Genomic DNA, 19,704 nt, shown 5'->3' on the forward strand with positions numbered 1-19,704 from the left:
TGGGTTGTCAGTGAATCCCTTCCCAGTCACCTGCTGTGTACCCATTAGTGTGCCGGGCACTGGGCAACAGTGGCAGATATTGAATCAGGCACTATCTCTGCCCTCGTGGATTCACAGTTTAATGGAGAAGTACACTGAACAAGTCATCTGCTTCTGAGGGGTGTACCAGGATGACCTCACCTGTCCAGGAAAGCAGGATGGGCCTCCTGGAGGAAGTGATATCTAAATAACTCTCAAAGGATGAGTGGGGAGTAGGAGAAATTTTAAATAACAGTAAGAGTGAACTCGGTATGTAGCAGAAACTGGCCTAAGCACCCTCTATAATACCTTACTGGATCCACCCTATAAAGTGCAGGTATTATTATTACCCCCATTTTGCAGATGAGGAGACAGAGAGAAGTAACTTGCCCAAGGTCACACATCTAGTAGCGGGGAGCAGTGGAAAGCCATGCAGAGGAAATATCATGAACAAAGAGCACTGGAGTGGGTGGGGTGTCAGATATTGAAAATAGGTAAGAAATAATAAAAAATAATTTTTCAACGGACCCATCAAACATAACAATGATGAATTCATACTATGTTCCTATTAGTGCAGCCTGAAGCATCTATTGAGGATTTTCTGGTTCTTTTATCACACTGAGGTTTCTGTTGGCTGATTGTCAACTTAACCTTTGCCTTTCAGAATAAGAATTCTGTTCTTTCTCCTCTTCTAAATCCTACACAGGTTCTGGTGTTTGGGGAGACAGGGAGCAGATGGCACATATAGTATCAACCACAATTTACTGATTTACAAAACTTTGGGGTCGCGTGCTCTCACTTTTCACAGACCTACCTGAGAGGTAGGTACAGTAGTTATCATCACCCCACTTCAGTGCTGAGGAAGTTGAGACACGGAGACATGAAGCAATTTGCCCAAGGCCACAGAGCAGTGGGTGTGGAGCTGGGGCTTAAGCCCTGGGCTTTCGACTCTAGCTCCTGCTTTTTTCCTCTATATCAAAGCAGTGTTCCATGGGAGGGCAGAAAGATTCATACTTGGCACCTGTGAACTCCAGAAAGTTCCTTGGCCTCTCTGGCCTCAGTTTCTTATCAATAAAACTAGGATAAGAAGCCCTCCTACCATACAGCATTGCTGTGAAGATTAAATGAATAGTAGACACAGAGTATTAGGCACAGAGAGTGTTCCCACAATGGAGTATCATACAAAACGGTGAATAAACACAATGATGATAAACAATTGGATAAATCTTACTATAATAGTAAAGAAAAAAAGTCACAAAAGATTACCTCTAGCACTATACCCTTTTAATAAAGTTAGAAACAACTAAAATTTTTAAAACTGTTTATGGCTACATGTACTTACAATGATGCTATATGCAAGGGAAGGCCAGAGTGTGGGGAATAGAGCATTTAAGATGGCAGGTTCAGTGGGGGAGGCAGGAGCATGAGATCATAGTAGGATGTAAGATACCATCCAGATCCTGGCTCTTGCTTTGAATGGTAGATTCATGGGTGCTGACCACATTAGCAAAAATAATTATTATGTAAATAAATAACCATATGAAAATGGAATAGGCATGGACTGGTGATGACAATGTCTCATGAAGCAAGAATTAGGATTAATCCAATTTTTGTCTACCTGAAGTCCTATTTATAAAAAGAAGTAAAAGTGTTAGGCACTGTGCCTAGCTTGCAGGAAGTGTTCAATGAAAGTTCTCTGTCATTCTTGTATATTTTTACTATCATCTGCACTATCTGCATGCCCCTAGCCAGCTGTTCTTCATGCCTGCCCCAGGCTATTGGTGAGATGGGTCCTCAAACTCAGATGTCTGAGAAGCAGGAAGCCCAGCCCCAGCTAGGCCTCAGGGCAGGTGCTCATCCTGTGAATGGACACTGCTGGGGAATGGTCCTGAGGCAGTCACTGCTAGTTCCCGGGAGCTTTGCGGGTGGGGAATCTCTGATAGAAGAAAGAAGTCAGAAGGTATTACAATGCAGCAATAGAAGCTTAGGCTCTAGAGTGGGTGGGTCTATGTTTGAATCTTGGTTCTGTGACTGAGCCTCACTTGGTTCAGGATAAAATCCAGTATCTACCTCACAAGGTCATTACGAGGATTAAATAAGGTAATCAACGCAAAATGCTTAGCATGACACCTGGAACATCACTTAAGAGATCAAAAATACCACCTGCTTTATCTCTGGGTATCCAGGCCTCCTTCCCCCGCCCCCTGGGACTGCTTCTGTTTCCCCAAGTTCTGGGGGAAGGAGATGGTGCAGCCTGCTGAAAATGGAAACAGCTGCCATCTTAGGGGGGTCAGGGGGAGAATGTGTGTGTCACAGTTTTCCACTTCCTCCTGGAACCATTTCCTCTGTGAGCTAAACAGGGAGGAATCTGCAGACAAAGGAACAATTCTGGGAGAGCCCAGTCCCACAGCCTAAAGTTACTTCCTTAGAAATCGGTAGCTTGCCCCACCCCCTCCTGTCTGGAAATGGTTTGTCCAGAGGGAGCCATGGCTTCCCTGGTGCCCACGACTGAGAAACAAGGCTCCCAGACCAAGGCTGGTGGATGACAGGACTTAGATAGAGCTGGGAAGGCCATTAAGATGCATGGCTTTCCTGACCCTGTAACCCTGGCCTAACTCCTGGAAAGAGAGTCTCCCAGAAACATCCCACTGACCTTTGACCCCCTTGACCTCTGGCCTCCCTGCCTTTCTGAAATAACAGTAGATCAGAGACTTGTACTACTCTACTATCCCTAATAATAATCCCCACGGTTTACAAACCCATCCCCAGCCCTTCCGCATTGCCCCCTGGCAGAAACCCACACATGGGGATTACAGAAAAGCGACACTCAGAGGGCTTAGCTGACTTACCCCAGATTCTACACTAGTCAGTGGAAGGGGTTGGAACCCAAACCAGATCCTATTATGCCAGATCCCAAATCTTCCACTTCTCTTTACCACCTCCCTTCATTGGGATTTTGTGTTTCTGTCCCATGGGATGAAACTTGTAGTATTCTCTTCAGCATGAAGGATATTCGGTTTCCTGCCAGAGCTTTAATTAACACACACACAAGTCTTCCAAGGTGACCTGGCTCCCCCTTGCCCTCCCTCACACCAGCGCTATATTTAACTCCTGGGAAGCAGTTGGCACCAAGGCATTGGCTTTGCAGCTGCGATGTCTTCACTACCCTTTTTTCATTCTCTTCCAGCCTGCGTGAGCCATCATCTTCCCTGCACACTTGGGGACAGCAGGAAGTGTTTGTTTTAGTGACCAACAATGCCAGTCCAACCCGTGTGGTCCCCTCCGATGGAGCGCCACTGTTTGGCCTTCACTTGGACTTAAGAGAAGTGCTTGCAAATGTAGAGGAAGGAAGTGGGCTGTCCCCATGGCCCCAGAGGGGTAGATTTGCAATCACTTGGAAGAGACCGAGGGAAAGAGACTTCTGTACCCGTGAAGCGAAGGGGCAATTCTGCAGGCCTCACCTGTGTTGCTAGGGGCGTCTCTGCTTGTTATCCCAGAGCTGGATGTAGACAAAGCAGAATCCTGAAGGAGCACGGGGGTGGGGGAGGCATCACCGGGTAGCTCCTCAGTATTCTTCCTATTCTGCAATCCTCAGTTCCCACAGCTGCAAAATGGGGCTAGCCCCCCTCGTCATAAGAATGAAATTATGCAGCTAATACATGTAAATCTCTTAGAGTATGACTTACATAATAATAATGGAAGAGTAATGTAAATAGCTAACATTTATTGAGTACTTACTAAGCGCCAGACACTGTTCTAGGCACATCATCATGCATGAGGGCCCAGTCCCACTGACGAGGTCACTGGCGATGCACACAAGGAATGGGGGCAGTTGCGTAAGTGTCCCAAAGGTGCACAGCTAGGAAACAGGGAAAGAGGACTAGAACTCAAGTAGTTTGGGTTGCTCAATATATGTTAGTTTTCATTTCCTGCTTTATATGTTAAGGTTAAAGTCCACCAACTACAAAATGGACATCGCTAAATAATGGGCAGCCACATTCACACGAGGGATAACAGTTGAACTAGGTAGGGTTTGGAGAGCGTAGCCAACTGGGCTTCTAACTCCTTTTGTTCCCCAGGGCTTTTTGTTTCCTCTTTTTCCCTTTTTGAAGCATCTTTTTACTATACTGAGCCTCTAGGAGGGCAGACAGAGTTTTAAAATCACATTCATTAGCCATTATACTTGGTCAACTCTAAAGAAAAGTTTGCTTCAAGAACTCATTCATTCCCCAGATGCGTATGCCCTTATCTGTGTCAGGCACTAGCAAAAGCTGGCACTGTTCCTGCCCTCAGGAAGTTCAGGCTCCTCGGACATTAATCAAAGACATACATAAGTAAATATGACATTTCACCATGAAAGGGACCACAGGGAGAACAATGCTGTGATAGGGTAAATAGGGGAACAGGGAAAGTTTCCCTTAGGGAGTCATGAGTGAATTGAGAGCTGAGGGGGAGCAGGACTAGTTTCAGAAGAAGGGAGCTCTGAGGGCAGAGGGAATAGCACATGCAAAAGCCCTAGTGTTAAGAGGCTGAGGAGCAGAGCATGAAGGCCTGGAGGGACGTCTCTTTGGAAGGCCATGAGAAAGGTTCCTCTTCCTTTCCTTCCTCCACCAAACACCGAGGTCCCTCACACCTGTTAAGTGTACTGCTTTCCTTTCCAGGGTGACTTGCCTCCCACTGCTGCCATGGGTCATACCTTATCAATGTGCTAACTTGTTAAAGCACAACATACAGAGAGTCATCTCTAAAATCATGAGCAAAAACTTTTGAAGTAATGCACTGGTTCTCCAGGTCAGGAGCCTTTATGAGATGAAAAGTGGGTTATTTTGCTGTTTGGAAATGAGAAGGGAAATTTGAGTAAACCAAAAGAAAAATTGTAGGCTCTCTATAAAACCACATTCTAACAGCTCTTCCTATTTTACATCTTTAAATCATGGTGGTCGCATTTCCTCTGACTTTGAAAACAAAAAAGGATGAGTTATCTTTGTCCTGAAAATACTTGTCAAATAGTGAGGGGAGGGAAGAAATTGTGTTTCCTCCTACCGCGTTGCAGTTACTAAAATTCTAACTTGTAAGCTGTTTCCAAGCATTTTTGTAAATTCCAGAGTCTAAAAGGTGATCAGGGTTGAGATCAGAAGTCAGAGCACCCACTGAGCCTACCTGGTAGGAACCAAAACAAAGGTTGTTATTCCTGTGGTTTGCTGAAGTTTAATTTCTTCACTTCTCTCTTGTCATGGAAATTAGACTTATTATCTTTGACTTCTAAGTAAATCCGACCTTCCCTACACTATAACTGTACCTGCAGCACTGAACGCCTTTTGCTTAAAGGTTTCACTGGGGCTGCATCAGGGGTGTGGACCAGGATGCAGTCCTGGGAGCAGGTATTGAGCTTCATTTCTGCTCTATACCTTTTGATTTTGATTACATGGGGAGGGTGGAGAAGCAGAGAGAAAATTGATCTTAGTCTTAGTTGGATATTCACCAGAACAATAAGCACTTTGTGGTCTAATCTTAGATATATTTTAAAATAGGTTTCTAATTTTATTTGGCAAACTTTTCTGCACCCCAGAGAACAGTTACAGCCCATCTTGGGTTTCTGTGCCTGTCTGCCCCACATAGTGAAAGACTGAAGACTTATAAACAATCATTAAACCATTTCTTCCTGTGTTTTTTCCTCATTGGAATTCACTGTACCTCCCTAAGGCTTAACTAAACCAAACAAGATCAATGAAAGTTATTCGTGGTTCTAAATAAACTGTAGACATAAAAGACAGTCCTGTCCTTGATGCCCCCGTCTGTCCTCAGAAAGCAGAAATGATCTAAAGCAGGAGCGAAGACAGGAGGGGGCAGGTTAGTGATGGGTGAAGGAGGTCCTTCCTGACTGGGGATGGCAGGAACAGGATTTCTGGGTTGCATTACCGCCCCTCCAACTGGAAGATGCTGCCCCCTCAGCTGACATAGAGGAGGTCCCTAGAATGTAAGCACCCCGAGGGAAGTGGAACCACTGCCTCTCACTGCCGCAAGCACCCCAAGTTGAGTGTCAGGCCCAGAGCCGTGAACAGTCCACATGCGAGGGCTGCAGAGTCCCATCATGTCCTCTTGTCCCCAAATTCCACCCTCCCTTGTGCCGACTGCTGCACCTGAAACTGCTGGGGGTCACATATGAATGAACAGAGCACCTGTTGAGTGCACTGAGCGCCACATGCATCGCTCCATTCTGTCTTCACAATGACCACGTGAAGCAGCCACTGTTACTATCCACACTGTTTGCAGATAAAGAACTGGAAGCTTAGCAAAGTCAAGACATTTCCCCAGAGGCCCAGGGCTGGAAAATGGCAGAGCTGGGAGAGGGGCCAGGCTGTGCACAGACTGTGCTCCTCTGTGACTTATGGAAGCATCAAGCTTTGTGTGAATTTAGCACAAGGTACTTTTATCTTCAATTGGTTGTGTGACCACAGCTAAGTCAAATAACCTCCTTGATCCACACCTGCCACATCTTTCAATTGAGAGAGTTAAAATCATGTTCGTTAAATAAATGCTCATTAAGCATCTACTAAGTAAGATTGAGGCACAGTCCCTGTCCTCGTGGAGCTCGTTACAACATCTGTAGCAATTCTGTCACTATGTACTATCTGATCAGTACTCTGGAGTCTGCATAGTTCTGTGGAGGATTCAGAATAGCAGCAGCAGCAATGCTAGGACCTCACAGAGTGAGTGCTGGCTCCAGGTGCAACACCATGCTACATGCTTCACAGGCATGACCTGGCCTCGTTCTCCCAGCCCCGGAGATCGGGATCCTTTGATCCCCATCTGTAAGATGAGGGCTCAGAGCTCTCCAACATGCCTGCTCTGTGTAGTCTGGAGATAGCAGCACAGGGACTCCAATCCGCACAGGTCTGACCCCAAGCCTAGACACCGTGTTCTTCTAAGCAAGACCCCAAGCTCCAGCTACGTATAATTTTCTGTAGGGACGCTTATTCCCACCTTGACGCTCAGTCATTTCAGAAGGGGACGTCTAATGGTAAGTTTTTAAGGAATGAGGAGGTCTCCCCAAGTTCTTTATGGTCACAGACATGCCCTGTAGTGTGTCTTTGCTGGTGGAGTATTTTCAAAGATTGAACCTTGGACTGACTGAATCAGAATCACCTGTATGCCTGGCCAGTGTGGCTCAGCTGGTTGACTGTTGTCCCAGGCACTGAAGGGTCACAGGATCTAGTGCCAGTCAAAGCATATGCCTATCTGCATTATATGATTTTTCTACAAATCAAATTCTCTGCTGGTTTAAATCCCTGTGAATACCTGGCCCTAAAGACAAAGCTGCCATCAAAGGCACCTCTGTGTTCACTGCAGCTGAGAGCTAGCTTTTGGTGGGGAGTTCTATATTGTCCTTGAAAAACTGAGCACTGGCTGGGAGCTTTCCTGTATGAAGTATAATGTTCTCTCTGGGATGAGATCCCACTGTTAAGTCAGGTGTATGCTTTGAGTTACATACTTGTTTTTCTTCTATGAGATAGCCATAGTTCGGACTCTGATGTTCAAAGGGGCTAGTGGGGAGAGGCCCGCTGAGCAGGAATTTCAGACCCACAATAAGGGTCTCTCACCCACCCGGCGAGGGAACCCCAGGTCAGTGAAGTCATAGCCCAGAGCCCTCAGCTAGAGGGCTTTGCGGGGCTGTCTGCCTGCTCCCCACACAGCCTGGCCTCTGCTTGCTTAGAACCAGTCTTCTGATGGAGGATTCAGGAACAGGGGGACGAGCTTTGAAGTCAGACAGACCTGGCTCAAGGCCAGGCCTTACTGTTTACCAGCTCGGTGACCTCATTTCTCCGAGCCTCTGTTTCCTGCCTTGCAGGGCACAGACAGCAATAAACATACCTCTTGTGAGGTTTATGAGGATTAGCTGAGATGATGCATGCCAACCGCCCCGCAAACGATAACGGTTCAGCTCCAGGGAGGGGTGTGTGCCCGTTCACTGCCTACAAGCTGAGCCTTCCTACAGGGCTCACACTCCCTGAGACCTGCTGCCACAGGCTGCAGAAACCACCGCCAGTACGAGGCAGTCCTTCATGCCCCTCTGCTTCTCTCAGGGTCACTCAGTCCCCTCACTCTCCTTTGCACTATTTGGACTTCGATGATCACATCTCAGCTAAACAGAAAACACGTAGTCAAGGTCCCGTGTTAGGAACCCTATCAAGGACCAGGGAAAAAAAAGAAACACAAAAAAAGTGTTACAAAGCTTGACTACTATAGCTCATATTGTATTTTTTAAATTTTTACTTACTGATATGAAAGAGAGAGAAAGATCTGTTGCTCCACTTATTTATGCATTCATTGGTGGAGTCTTGTATATGCCCTGACTGGGGATCAAACCTGCAACCCTGGAGTACTGGGACGACACTCTAATCAACTGAGCTACCTGGCCAGGGCCTAGCTCATGTTTTTTAATGCCGAGAACTCATTCACAGCCTAATTGTTGTTACTTTAGAAAAAATTATATCAAAGCTTAAATTAGAAGCAGGAGAGTTCTAGAAACAGGAACACTGCCACACATAGGCACTTACTGACAGCAGCAAGAGGAAATCTTTGGAACCTCACTCACAGCAAAGAGAAAGAGTAGGAAAGGCAGGGAGGGGAAAGGAGAGAGAAAGGGAGAGGCAGAAGGGACAACTGTAGGAATATTATTTAACAATTAAAAGGAATAAAGTGCTAGTTCACACTACAATACAGATGAACCCTGAAAATTTCATGCTACCTGAAAGAAACCAATCACAGAAGGCCACAGAGGTGTTTTTTTTCTTTCTTTAACTTACATGACATGGCCAGAATAGACAAATCCATACAGGCAATAAATAGATAAGTGGCTGTTAGGACCGGGGATGAAATGGGGCGTTGGGAGTAATGAAATTGTCCTAAAAAGGATTGTGGTGATGGTCTCACAACTCTGATAATATAATGAGAAACAGTATATGTACACTATTTTTTTAAAAGTCCAGAAAGTTTGAGGTCATTCATTGAAGGACAGTAATGCTCAGGAAGGTGTGGTTGGGGATGGGAGATGCCCAGGAGGTCCCGAGATGCCGTCAATGGGTCCATAAGGTCAAAACTATTATGTAGTCTGAGGCTTTATATGGCTTTTTCACTCTCACTGTCTCACGGGCGTACAGTGGAGTTTTCCACAGGCTCCGTGCCATGCGATGACATGGTGGCTCTGAAGGCTAACAGGATATGTGCCCGTGTATTGTTGTGTTTTAACACTTTATCTTAGTTGTTAACACAGTTGATGTTGATAGACTTACTCCATATCAAACAAAAGCTCTTGGGGGTCCTCAATAATTTTTTAAAGTGTAAAGGAATCCTGAGGCTAAAAAGTTTAGACCCAGTGACAGAGGGATCAACAGCCTCTGCACCCCACGCGCTGACGCCCCTGCATGGTAACAGAGCCATGCCATGGGTTTCCAAATACAAACCTGACTACAGGCCACAGCGAGCTCCGTGGTCCCCGCAGGGCCTCCCTTGTGAGCAATGACTGTTATTGAGGGAGTCAGAGCATGCCCACAGGAATGACATTTTATTCGTTTTCTAACCCCCCAAGTGGCACATAATTAATGCTCAGGAAGTTATTTTGGAATTGAGTTAACTGATTTTCAGTGTGTCTATTGAGGGTGCCAGAGAGGTCTATGATTCCATTTCCTTCACAACAGCTAAAATGATTTTAAATGATTTCCTACTTCAGAGAGGGACACCCCCCACCCCAGAAGCCTCCATTGCATGCCGCCTGGCATTGCAAGGGCTCAGGGCCTGAAGGCAGCAGGGCCTTGGGCACTTTCTGTTGGGATCCAAGGTGAGCGGTACCCCTGGCAGCTGTGTGAATCAGCAGCTCTAGGAATCACACAAACCTGAAATCCACCTGGCTCCCCTCTTTCAAGCTGTGCAACCCTCCCATAGCTCCTCTGTCTCCTGGAACACAGGTCTCCTGATAGGACCTCCTCACAGATGTAGGGATAAAATGTGACATTGCACGGAAAGTCCCTACCTCAGCACCCTGAGGTAGAGAGAGCTCATGAGGTGGTAGCTGTCACCATCTGCCTCCAGCTCACTTCCACCCAACTTGAGGTAATGATGGGCCGCCACAGAGACTGCAGTATCACATTTTTCCAACAAGTAGCACTCTCTATATGGAAGATTTCTATTGTTTTAAAAAGTCCTTGTGTGGTCACCTGTTTGTTCCCTCTCTCTTCAACCCCCCACTAAGCAGGCCCCAGACTAGATGCTAAGGAAGCTGAGAGTCACAGTCCCTACTGCCCACACTTTCTAGAGCCTCACAGGCGCGGAGGGAGACAGACACTCACAGAGACCCGCACGGCACAGACCAGTGCAGTAGACACTATCATGACTGTAATATCAGCTGACTTGGGATGAGCATTTACTATGTCTAGGGCAAGGCACTTTTCCTGCATGGTGTAGTTCATGTTCACAGGGACCCTAAAAGGCAGGTGCTGATATTACCCCCCTTTACAGAGGAGAACACTGAGTCATAGGCTAAGTGACTTGCCAAAGGTCCCACAGCTCATGTATGATGGTGCCTGAACTTGAACCCAGGTAGTCTGGCTCCGGGGCCAGTTCTCTCGCACAGGCTGTTATCACCCCTCTTGCCCATCCAGACCCTGTAGCTACAAGTCAGAGTCTCACCATTTCCTTGGGAGGGCCCAGTGTGGGGAGAAGCCCATGGAGTTGAGAGTCAGGAGACTAAAGTCCTGGCTCTGCTGCTTCCATCTGAGAAATTCAAGCAAGTTACTTAATCTTCCCTGAGCCCTGGTTTCTTCATCTAAAAAGTTAGGGTGATCATGGGACCCATCCCCAAACTTGTTGGTAGGACTGTATAAAATCCTGCCAGGCAACATGGTGCTATGGGTAAAGGAACAGGGTGAGGGAACCAGGTCCGGTCAAGGCTGTGCTGGCTGTGTGACCCTGGAGAAGCTGTTTAACTGCTCTGAGCCTTAGTTTCATCCTCCATATCATGGAGATAATAACATGCTTCATGTTAGACTTAAATAAGACTCTTAAGTGTGAAAGGGCTTAGCCCAGCTCAGCACAGGTTAGCTTTTATTGTTTTGCACAGGGATTGGCAAGTTGCAAATCAAAACAATACTACTACTGTGATGAGGCTGGCCTTCAGCTCTAAGGCAACCCAAGTTCCTGTGACTGTTCAGGACAGGGAGACATCAGTGACACACTCCAGCCTTTAAAGGATTCTGTGCTCTAGGATTCTGCAATTCCATGCGGTCTCAACCAGCAGCAGCAGCAGCTGGGAGCTTGTCAGAAATGCACTCTGAGGTCTCACCCCAGACCTCCGGAGTTGGAATTGGCACTCTGACAAGATCCCCCAGCTAATTCCTATATACACTCAAATTTGAAAAGCACTGGTGTAGCATGGAAAGAAAGGATGGTAATGACAGTTTGGGGGCCAGGATGGAAAGGGTTAATGTGTAGTTTGGCTCCTGCTAGGGCACCGGAAACAGAAGTTTTCAGAGATTGAAGTGTATGAACTGATGGGACAGGAAGGCTCCCTTCCTGCCTGTGTCCTGGACCGCCAGGGGCTCTAGCCTGGGACCTGCACTGAGCCTCAAGCTGCGGGCCGTGGTGGGGAAGGACCCCTGGGCCTGGAAAGCAGAGGGCATGCTGGGACAAAGGGAGGCCTAAATGCCTCTTCTCAGGCTACCTTAGTCCTCAGGCTAAGGCCATATGAGGTCTGAGGCAGAGTGGAGGAGCCCAGAGGAATGTCACAGTTAACTGAGCAGCGTTCTCCCAAGGGAGGCTGGGAAGCCAGCACTGGGACAGCTGTGTGAAGCCTCTGAGGTCTCCCTGTTGCTCCCAGCCCTGCCCTGTCCACTGCTTCCCTGACCTCTGGGGGTGGGAGCAGGGCAGGGACCCTGGACACAGGGCCATGATCGTGCTCCCTCCTCAGTGCTGGAACAGCTGCTCCCCGAGCTCACGGGGCTACTCAGCCTCCTGGACCACGAATACCTCAGCGACAAAACCCTGGAGAAGAAGATGGCCGTGGCCTCCATCCTGCAGAGCCTGCAGCCTCTCCCAGGTCAGACATCAGCACTCTGCCCAGAGCTCCTCCAGAACCTTCGGTAACTCCCCAGGGCCTGCTGGCAGGAAGAAGCCCAAACCTCATGGCATACCATTCAATGCTTTGCGTGGTCTGGCCAATGTCCTTATCCACTCAGCCCTTCTGCACACCATGCTGCCTGTGCTCTTTGTGCTTCTCCATCCTCAACCCACTAAAATTCCCACACACAATGCACATGCCACACATACGTACGTACCACATGCACACCACATTCTCACATACTCCTCACACGCATAGCACATCCATAACAAATATGCACCACACAGGACACACTGCACACAGGACACACTCTCATCAACAGCATGCAACACATGCACAGCACACATGACGCATGATACATCTCACACCCCACATGCTCACACATAACACACACATATACACAGAGCGCACACACATCACATACTCCTATACACAGACACACACTCATCTTTATGAGTTGTGCACCGGCCCCACATCATGCTCCTTCCCCTCCCTCGGCACCCTGCAGCTTCTCTGCCTCGCAGTCTTCCCAGCAGCAAGGCCTCCCCCTCTGCACCAGCCTTTCTCTACAGCCCATGTCAGCCCACGGGATGCCACGTGGGAATAAGAGCCCAGGGAGCTCTAATGATCTGTACCCATGTCCCACCCGGTTGAAGGGGTCTGAGTGATATGGCGGAAAGTCATTGCCGAGTGACTCTCCGAGCCTCACTTCCCGGTGACAAAACAGGTCAATGTCCTCAGCTGCCCTCAGGACTGGGGGGAGGAAAGGGGCAGCGGTTGGCCGAGCTTGCTGGAGTCCCCGTCCCCTGCCAACGCCAGAGCAGCCCCTGTGTTCTGTTTTCTATACTGGGCTCTGAGCCCCCTTTCAGTTGGAGGAGATCCTCAGTGACAACGTGAAAATGAAAACAAAGTTTGAAAACCAAGGGAATCATTTCGGCTGTGCATGTGCTTTGCAAACCGTGCTGTGGGATAGAAGTCTGAGAGGGCTGGGGAGGCTGGGCCCTCCTCAGCGTCAGCAGCCGCTGTCCCTGCCCCCCTCACTATGGGCCTGTGCTCCCTCCTCACAGCAAAAGAGGTCTCCTACCTGTATGTGAACACAGCCGACCTCCACTCCGGGCCCAGCTTCGTGGAGTCCCTCTTTGAAGAATTTGGTAAGTGACCCTCCCCCGACCTCAGTCTGTGGAAGGGTCCCGGACCAGGCAGGGGAATACCTGCACCTGGGCCTGGCTCCAACCTTACCAAACCCATCACTTTAGGCAAGTCCCTGGGCCGCCCTGGCCCCTGCCAGGTCTGAAAGGGTAGTCAAATCTGCACAGTTACGGGAAATCATCCCTAAACTTTGAGGAAAGGAGGGGGTGAACACGCAGGCCAAAGAAGTTATGGCATGTAGGGTGCTGTCTCGCCTGCTGCTCTGCATTCATCAGCAGTGGCCGCCTGGGACCCTGGGTTGAGGAGTCCAGCGGCACAATGGGCATGGGAGCAGCTGAGCTGCGCCGCGTGCAGGTGGTGCAATGCCTGTCCTTTCTCCAGGGAAGACGGCGCTATCCAACACAGGGAGAGAGCTGTGGGTCAGGGGAGGGAGTGTCAGGGGCTGGGAGACTTAGGGAAGACAATGTGCTTTCATGACACAGCCCTTACAAACCTCCAGAGCACTGTACCACAAGTTATTTCATTCAATCCTCTCCGTAACCCTGTGAGACACACAAGGCCAGCTCACAGATGAGAAGACTGAGTCTCAGAGGGATGAAGTCATTTGCTCATTAGGGTTCCTACTGGAGTTAGCGGTGGAGGCCTTCTGACCCCAATCCTGCCCTCTTCCTGCTCTGCCATGCTCATCCTATGCTTTTTCTGCCCTACGGCCTGACGCTTCATAGACTGTGACCTGAGTGACCTTCGGGACATGCCAGAGGATGATGGTGAACCCGGCAAAGGAAATAGCCCTGAGCCAGCCAAGAGCCCGTCTCTGAAACATGTGAGTCGTGGACTGGCTTCCCGCTCCCTCTGGCCCTTTGTTCCTCTGGAGGGGACAAGGGAAGCTCTCCCTGTGACGCGGGAGTGCTTCTAGATGAACAGGATCCTAGTCTCTCTTTTGTGTGGTACTTAAGGGCAGAAACTGCATCATGGAACATTTCAATGACTCATGTTCACTGTGCCCCCGCTGAGCAGGCATAATATGCTGAACTGCCTGTCCCCATCCAAAGGACATCCCCACCCTAACTTGTCCTTGCAGTAATACAGGTGGAGTCAAAGGGAAAGCTCTGGACCAGACATTCAGTAGCCTTTGCCCTCTTCCCTACTGCTGTGTGGCCTTAGGCAAATCACTGACTCTCTCTGAGCCTGAGTTTTTTCACCTACAAAATGAGTTTTTTTATCTACTCACACATACAATTACTCAAACTGTCTCCCACATTCTTATTTATTAATTGAATTATAGGAAGCACCTATAAAATGAAGGTTTGGATATATCTAGGGTTCCCAGCCTTGGGGCCATAGAATTAGGGCAAGAGACCCATAATCACATCAAGCATTATCTGTTGACTGCATGATTCACTATCATCAGCATCAACAGTACCAACTGTTGACCACTTATGGCCTTCACACATGCTCACAGCAACTGAGGGAGGTTGACGATATCATTATCCTCACTTTACAGGTAAGGAAACTGAGGCTCAGAGAGAGTAAGTGAATGTCAATGTCCCACAACTGGAAAGTAATAGAGTGTAGCTGTAAAGCCAGGCTTCCCCGGCCCCAGAGCCTAAGCTCTTGGCCACGACGTGATACTGCCTCACTAGATAGCACTTACTAGTCCTGAGGTTCCTCATATGTATGTAGAGATGGTTGTAGGGTTTTGTAGAACTCACAGTAGCCTTCGATAATTCTGTGTGTGCTCATTCAAGTGTTTAACTACCTCTCTGTGGCAGTCTACAAAACTTTTAGACATAACAGAGGAGCTGTGATGCTTAAATAATTTGGATAAGAAACACAGGACCAAACAAATAAACTCAAGATTTCCTAGCTCTGCCCTCCTGCAAGCCTATCACACGTTATGGCTACCCAGGCTGATCCAGCCTTCTAGGAGCTCCTGCCTCCCTGTCCCCAGCCTCCTTCTTGTCACTCTACTGCTCCCCTCCGCTCTCCTGACCTTCTTAGTCTCACAGGCCCCCCCTCTTCGCCCTCCAGGCAGCAGACCTGCCTCCACCGCTCCCAAATAGGCCTCCGCCTGAGGACTACTATGAGGAGGCCCTTCCCCTGGGGCCAGGGAAGTCCCCTGAGTACATCAGCTCTCACAGTAAGTTCTGGACACCACGAGAGTCTAGGGCAAGGGGTAGGAGGCTCCTCTCCTGAAGCCCCAAGCCTGGCACTCACCCAGCCATGCCCAGCTCCTGAGGAGGAGCTGCCTGAGCACCTGGCCTCTTTAGTGATGTCCTGGATGGGTTCATGGGTGTGACCCAGGGGGTCAGGAGTTTGGTCTCCAGTGCCAGTTCTGTGTGGCCTTGGACAAGCCCCTTCCCCTCTCTGGGCCTTTGCTCCCCTACCCTTAAAGTAAGAAAGATGGGCTAGATACACACATGTGAATGCGCTAGGATGGACATACACAGATGACAACTATTATACATTTCCTAGCACTGAAGCTAGTACTAACCCAAGTGCTCCTCTTCAGCGGACTAGGGAGATGCTGTATGTTTCAGCAGAGTCACGTTAGGTTAGAGTGTGGGCACCCCAGGGAACTTAGGAGATGATGTAGGCAGAAGCATTAGACACTTTATGTATATTTAGATCAACACATCTTTTTAAAATTCCTATGTGAATGTTTTATAGTATTTATAATCTAATAATAACATGATACTTGTAATTTGTTTATATATAATTGTGTATATATGATATAGACATACATAATTATATATACATATGTAATTTACACACATAAGTAACACAAGTATGTTTCATGGTTATATTTTTACTGATAGGCGAGCACAATAACATAATTTAGAGGGTACTGGTACAAATTACCTTTGAAAAATCTCTTAAGCTGGCCACAAAGAAGAGTGTTTGCTTTTGACTTGTCTCCTAATTGGTTTCCTCCAGTGTTGTAACAGCTGGCTGTTCCTTTGAGCATCAGATAGGTCACTGGCTGGGGTGTAGGGACTTAACATTCCATACAAGGAAGTGCATGATGGTGCCTGGATGACCCAGCATGATGACTGAACTTGTATGTGGTAACATTTGTGTGCTGCTGTCCGTCACTCATCAGCACAGTGGAATATTTTCCAACCACAGAAAAGTAAATAAAATAGGCCTCCTGTGCTGATCAGAAATTAATTCCAAGATACACTCATTGAAAAAAAATCAAACACAGAATACTGCATATAACATGACTCCACCTATTTTTTAGCAGGATACATACAAGCAATACATTCATTTTAACAATTTTTCTAGGATATGCAAGAAACTCTTAACAGTAAGTACTACACTATGGGAAACAAAAAGAAATCTGGATGAGGGGAACATATTCCCATTCAAGTTCTTTTGTGCTGATTGTGCTTTATACCATGGGCATATATATATATTTGTAGTAAAATGCACATAATATAAAATTGGCCATTTCAACCACTTCTGAGTGCCCACTCAGTGGCGTTAGTACACTCAGTGCTGTGCAGCCATGAGCACTGTCTAGTTCCCAAACATTTCATCACTCCTGAAGAAAACCCCATACCTATTAAGTAGTCCCTCCCTATTCCCTGCTCCCCTGGGCCCCTGCCAGTCACCAATCTGCTTTCTGTCTCTGTGGATTTGCTTTTTCTGGACATTTCACTAACAGAATCATACAATATGTGGCCTTTTGATTCTGGCTTATCTCACTTAGCAATAATGTTTTCAAGGTTCATCGATGTCATTGCATGTATCAGTACTTCTTTCTTGTTTATGTCCAAATAATAGCCCACATTTTGTTTATCCATTCATCAGCTGAAGGACATTTGGGTTGTGTCCACCTTCGGGCTACTGTGGTATATTATTTTTAAAATTACTAAACTACTTAAAGTGAAATGGTGAGGTTGGACCAGGTGATCAGTGGCTCTCTTCAGCCTTCATAGTCTTGAGTCTAATGTCACTCTGAGCAGCTATTTGTATGTGGAGCAGGTGACTTTATTTTATCCACTGGAGAACATGGTAGGGGGTGGGGCAGGGACAAAGTGCTGCTGGGCCCGGAATCCCAGGTCAGCCCCCCAACTGGATGAGGCTCCTCTGCCTCCCCAGAGAGCTCATGCCTGTCCCAGCTGGGACTGAGAAGCCGCCTCTGGAAGCAGAGGGGATGCTGGGGCAGTAGGAAAGGGAGGGCCTCAGGAAGGGCCAGGACCTTGTCCAGGGAGAGCGCCAAGCCCATTAGGGAGTAGCCTTCCTCCGGCACAGAGTGCCGATCCCTGCCAGGTGTCTGAGCACTTTGGCCAGGGTGTCCCCTCCTCCTTCTCCATCACACCTCCTCCTCCCCCACTCCCACACCTCCGGTCCTGATTCCCCCAGGCCTCCTCCCATGGCATGTCACCAGCATGTGAGGCCTCAGAGTGCCACCTGGGAAAGGCAGGCTCTGAGAAGCCCTGCTCCAGAGCTACAACTGGATGTCCCAGTCACTGAGAATTTGGGCACTGCCATCCTTTGGAAGCAGGTGGGCAGCAGGGTCTGGGAGTCCAGAGCAGAGCTCTGAAGAACAGTGTGGCGTGAGAGTGAGTTGGACTGCGTGAAGGAAGGCTTCCTGAAGGAGGTGATGTGCCTCTATCCCCTAGGCTGACAACCTCAGTTCTCATCCAGAGTCTGTCACTAGTAAGCTGTGTGGAGCTCAGTTTCCTCCTCTGTGGAATGGGGCTGACACCTACATCCCTGCATTGTGGGAACTGGAGGAGACAAAAATAATAATGATAGTTGGCTTTTTTCTAGCACAGTGTTATGCACTGCACTAAGTATTTATATGTGTTATATCACTAAGCCAAGATGGGAACTGTTCATGTCACTTTAAGGTGAAGAATCTGAGATGCAGAGAAACTGTTTCCTTTCCAAGGTCACTCAGTAAATGGTGAAGGTAGATATAAACTCAAACCTGATCAATCCCAAAGCAGATGCCCTTAACCCACAGAACTTCAGTGTGTTCCAGGGACTGTCTACATCAAAATAACAATTCAAGTCCTGGGAGTTCAATATATTTTCTATTTTTACATGTTTTTAAATATCCTGTTAAATAGTTAGGATTTTTTAAAATGCAGGTTGCTCAGCCCAGTCCACGCCAGTGAGTCAGAATGTAGAACGCAAGGTTCTGCGTTTTAAAAAGACGCCTGGTACTTCTGAAACAATACAATGTGAGGTAACCCTAACCCTTGTGCTGTGCTGCCCCCCCCCCCCCCCCGAGTAGGATTGTGTTGTGAAAATCGAGCACAGGCAGCTTCTGTACTCACTTTTATAGGCATCAGCATCACCTCTCGTCCACCCCCTCCTCTGTAGTCACAGAGGCTCAGAAAGAGAATTGCTTTGGCAGAAAGAGAGGGGATGTACTAGGAAGTGAGCAGAAGGGCTGAGGTGGCAGAGAACGAGGCAAAGGCAGAACAGGGAGGGGTCTGGGATACCACTCTGTGCAGCACAGGGACCAAGGCACACATCCACACACACCAGTGCTCTGGGGTCCTTGAGGAGGAGCTGACCGCTCTACCTGCGAAGGGCAGAGAAAAGATCTCTGAGCTGGGTCTTGAAGGGTGAGTAGGAGTTCTCCGGGAGAAAATAAGAGGGCACAGGGAGTATCATGAGCGAGGCCTGGAGGTGTCACGGGGCGCACCAGGGCAGTTCCTGGAGCTACAGTAGACGAGGCACGTCCAGGAGGCCCCACACCCTGGCTGGGGAGAGCTGCAGAGAGTGCTGCTCTCCCTTCCCTGGGGCGGGGGGAGGAACGGTGCCAAGGGTCCTCCCCAGCCCTGGTCCCTGCAACCCGCCTGCATTTCTCCAAAGCTGGGCTCTTTCGGCCAACCCCACAGATGGCTGCAGCCCGGCCCACTCCGTTGTGGATGGCTACTACGAGGATGCAGACAGCAGCTACCCCTCGACCAGGATGAATGGAGAGCTGAAGAACTCCTGTAAGTACCAGGCGGGCCTTCAGCAGGGTTCTGTGCCCTTGGCCTGACCCTTGACATGCACATGGTCACCACCCCCTAAACCCCACCAGGGTCACCAGGGAGGCCCCAAAGCCCTTGCCCTCAGCGACCTCAAGATTCAGTGGAAAAATCACTAGGAGTCAGGAGTCCCCAATGGAGCCCTTGCCCTGACTCTTGGTGGCTGACCTCAGACGAGTCATTTACTCTCTTTGAGCCTCTAGTTTCCTTATGTCTAAGATGGGGATTTGCTGGAGTGCCATGGAAATGACCTGTGGCAGTAGATGCGAAGACAGTGGGATAATGACGACCGCTGAGGCTTACTGAGCACTTGCTGAGTGCTAGGCCCTTAGCTAAACACTCCGCAGTCACTGAGTCACAACAGCCCAGTCTGGTAGATACTGTGCTGCTGTTGTTCATTAGAACCATTTTACTGGTGAGGAAATG

General features: G+C 48.4%; 1 protein-coding gene across 1 annotated transcript in view; it reads left to right on the top strand.

Moving 5' to 3' along the window:
- The window catches only part of AFAP1L1 (actin filament associated protein 1 like 1), a 59,192-nt gene that overhangs the window by 12,637 nt on the left and 26,851 nt on the right, over window positions 1–19,704 (top strand). Inside the window, exons 2-6 of the mRNA XM_090288370.1 lie at window positions 11,981–12,109; window positions 13,198–13,281; window positions 14,005–14,102; window positions 15,311–15,419; window positions 19,144–19,242. Of these exons, the coding sequence (XP_090144496.1) occupies window positions 11,981–12,109; window positions 13,198–13,281; window positions 14,005–14,102; window positions 15,311–15,419; window positions 19,144–19,242 (519 nt within the window). The remainder of the gene's footprint in view (window positions 1–11,980; window positions 12,110–13,197; window positions 13,282–14,004; window positions 14,103–15,310; window positions 15,420–19,143; window positions 19,243–19,704) is intronic.

This window comes from Furipterus horrens, unplaced genomic scaffold (genome assembly GCF_987537825.1).
Source record: "Furipterus horrens unplaced genomic scaffold, mFurHor1.1.pri manual_scaffold_10, whole genome shotgun sequence".
NCBI lineage: Eukaryota > Metazoa > Chordata > Mammalia > Chiroptera > Furipteridae > Furipterus > Furipterus horrens.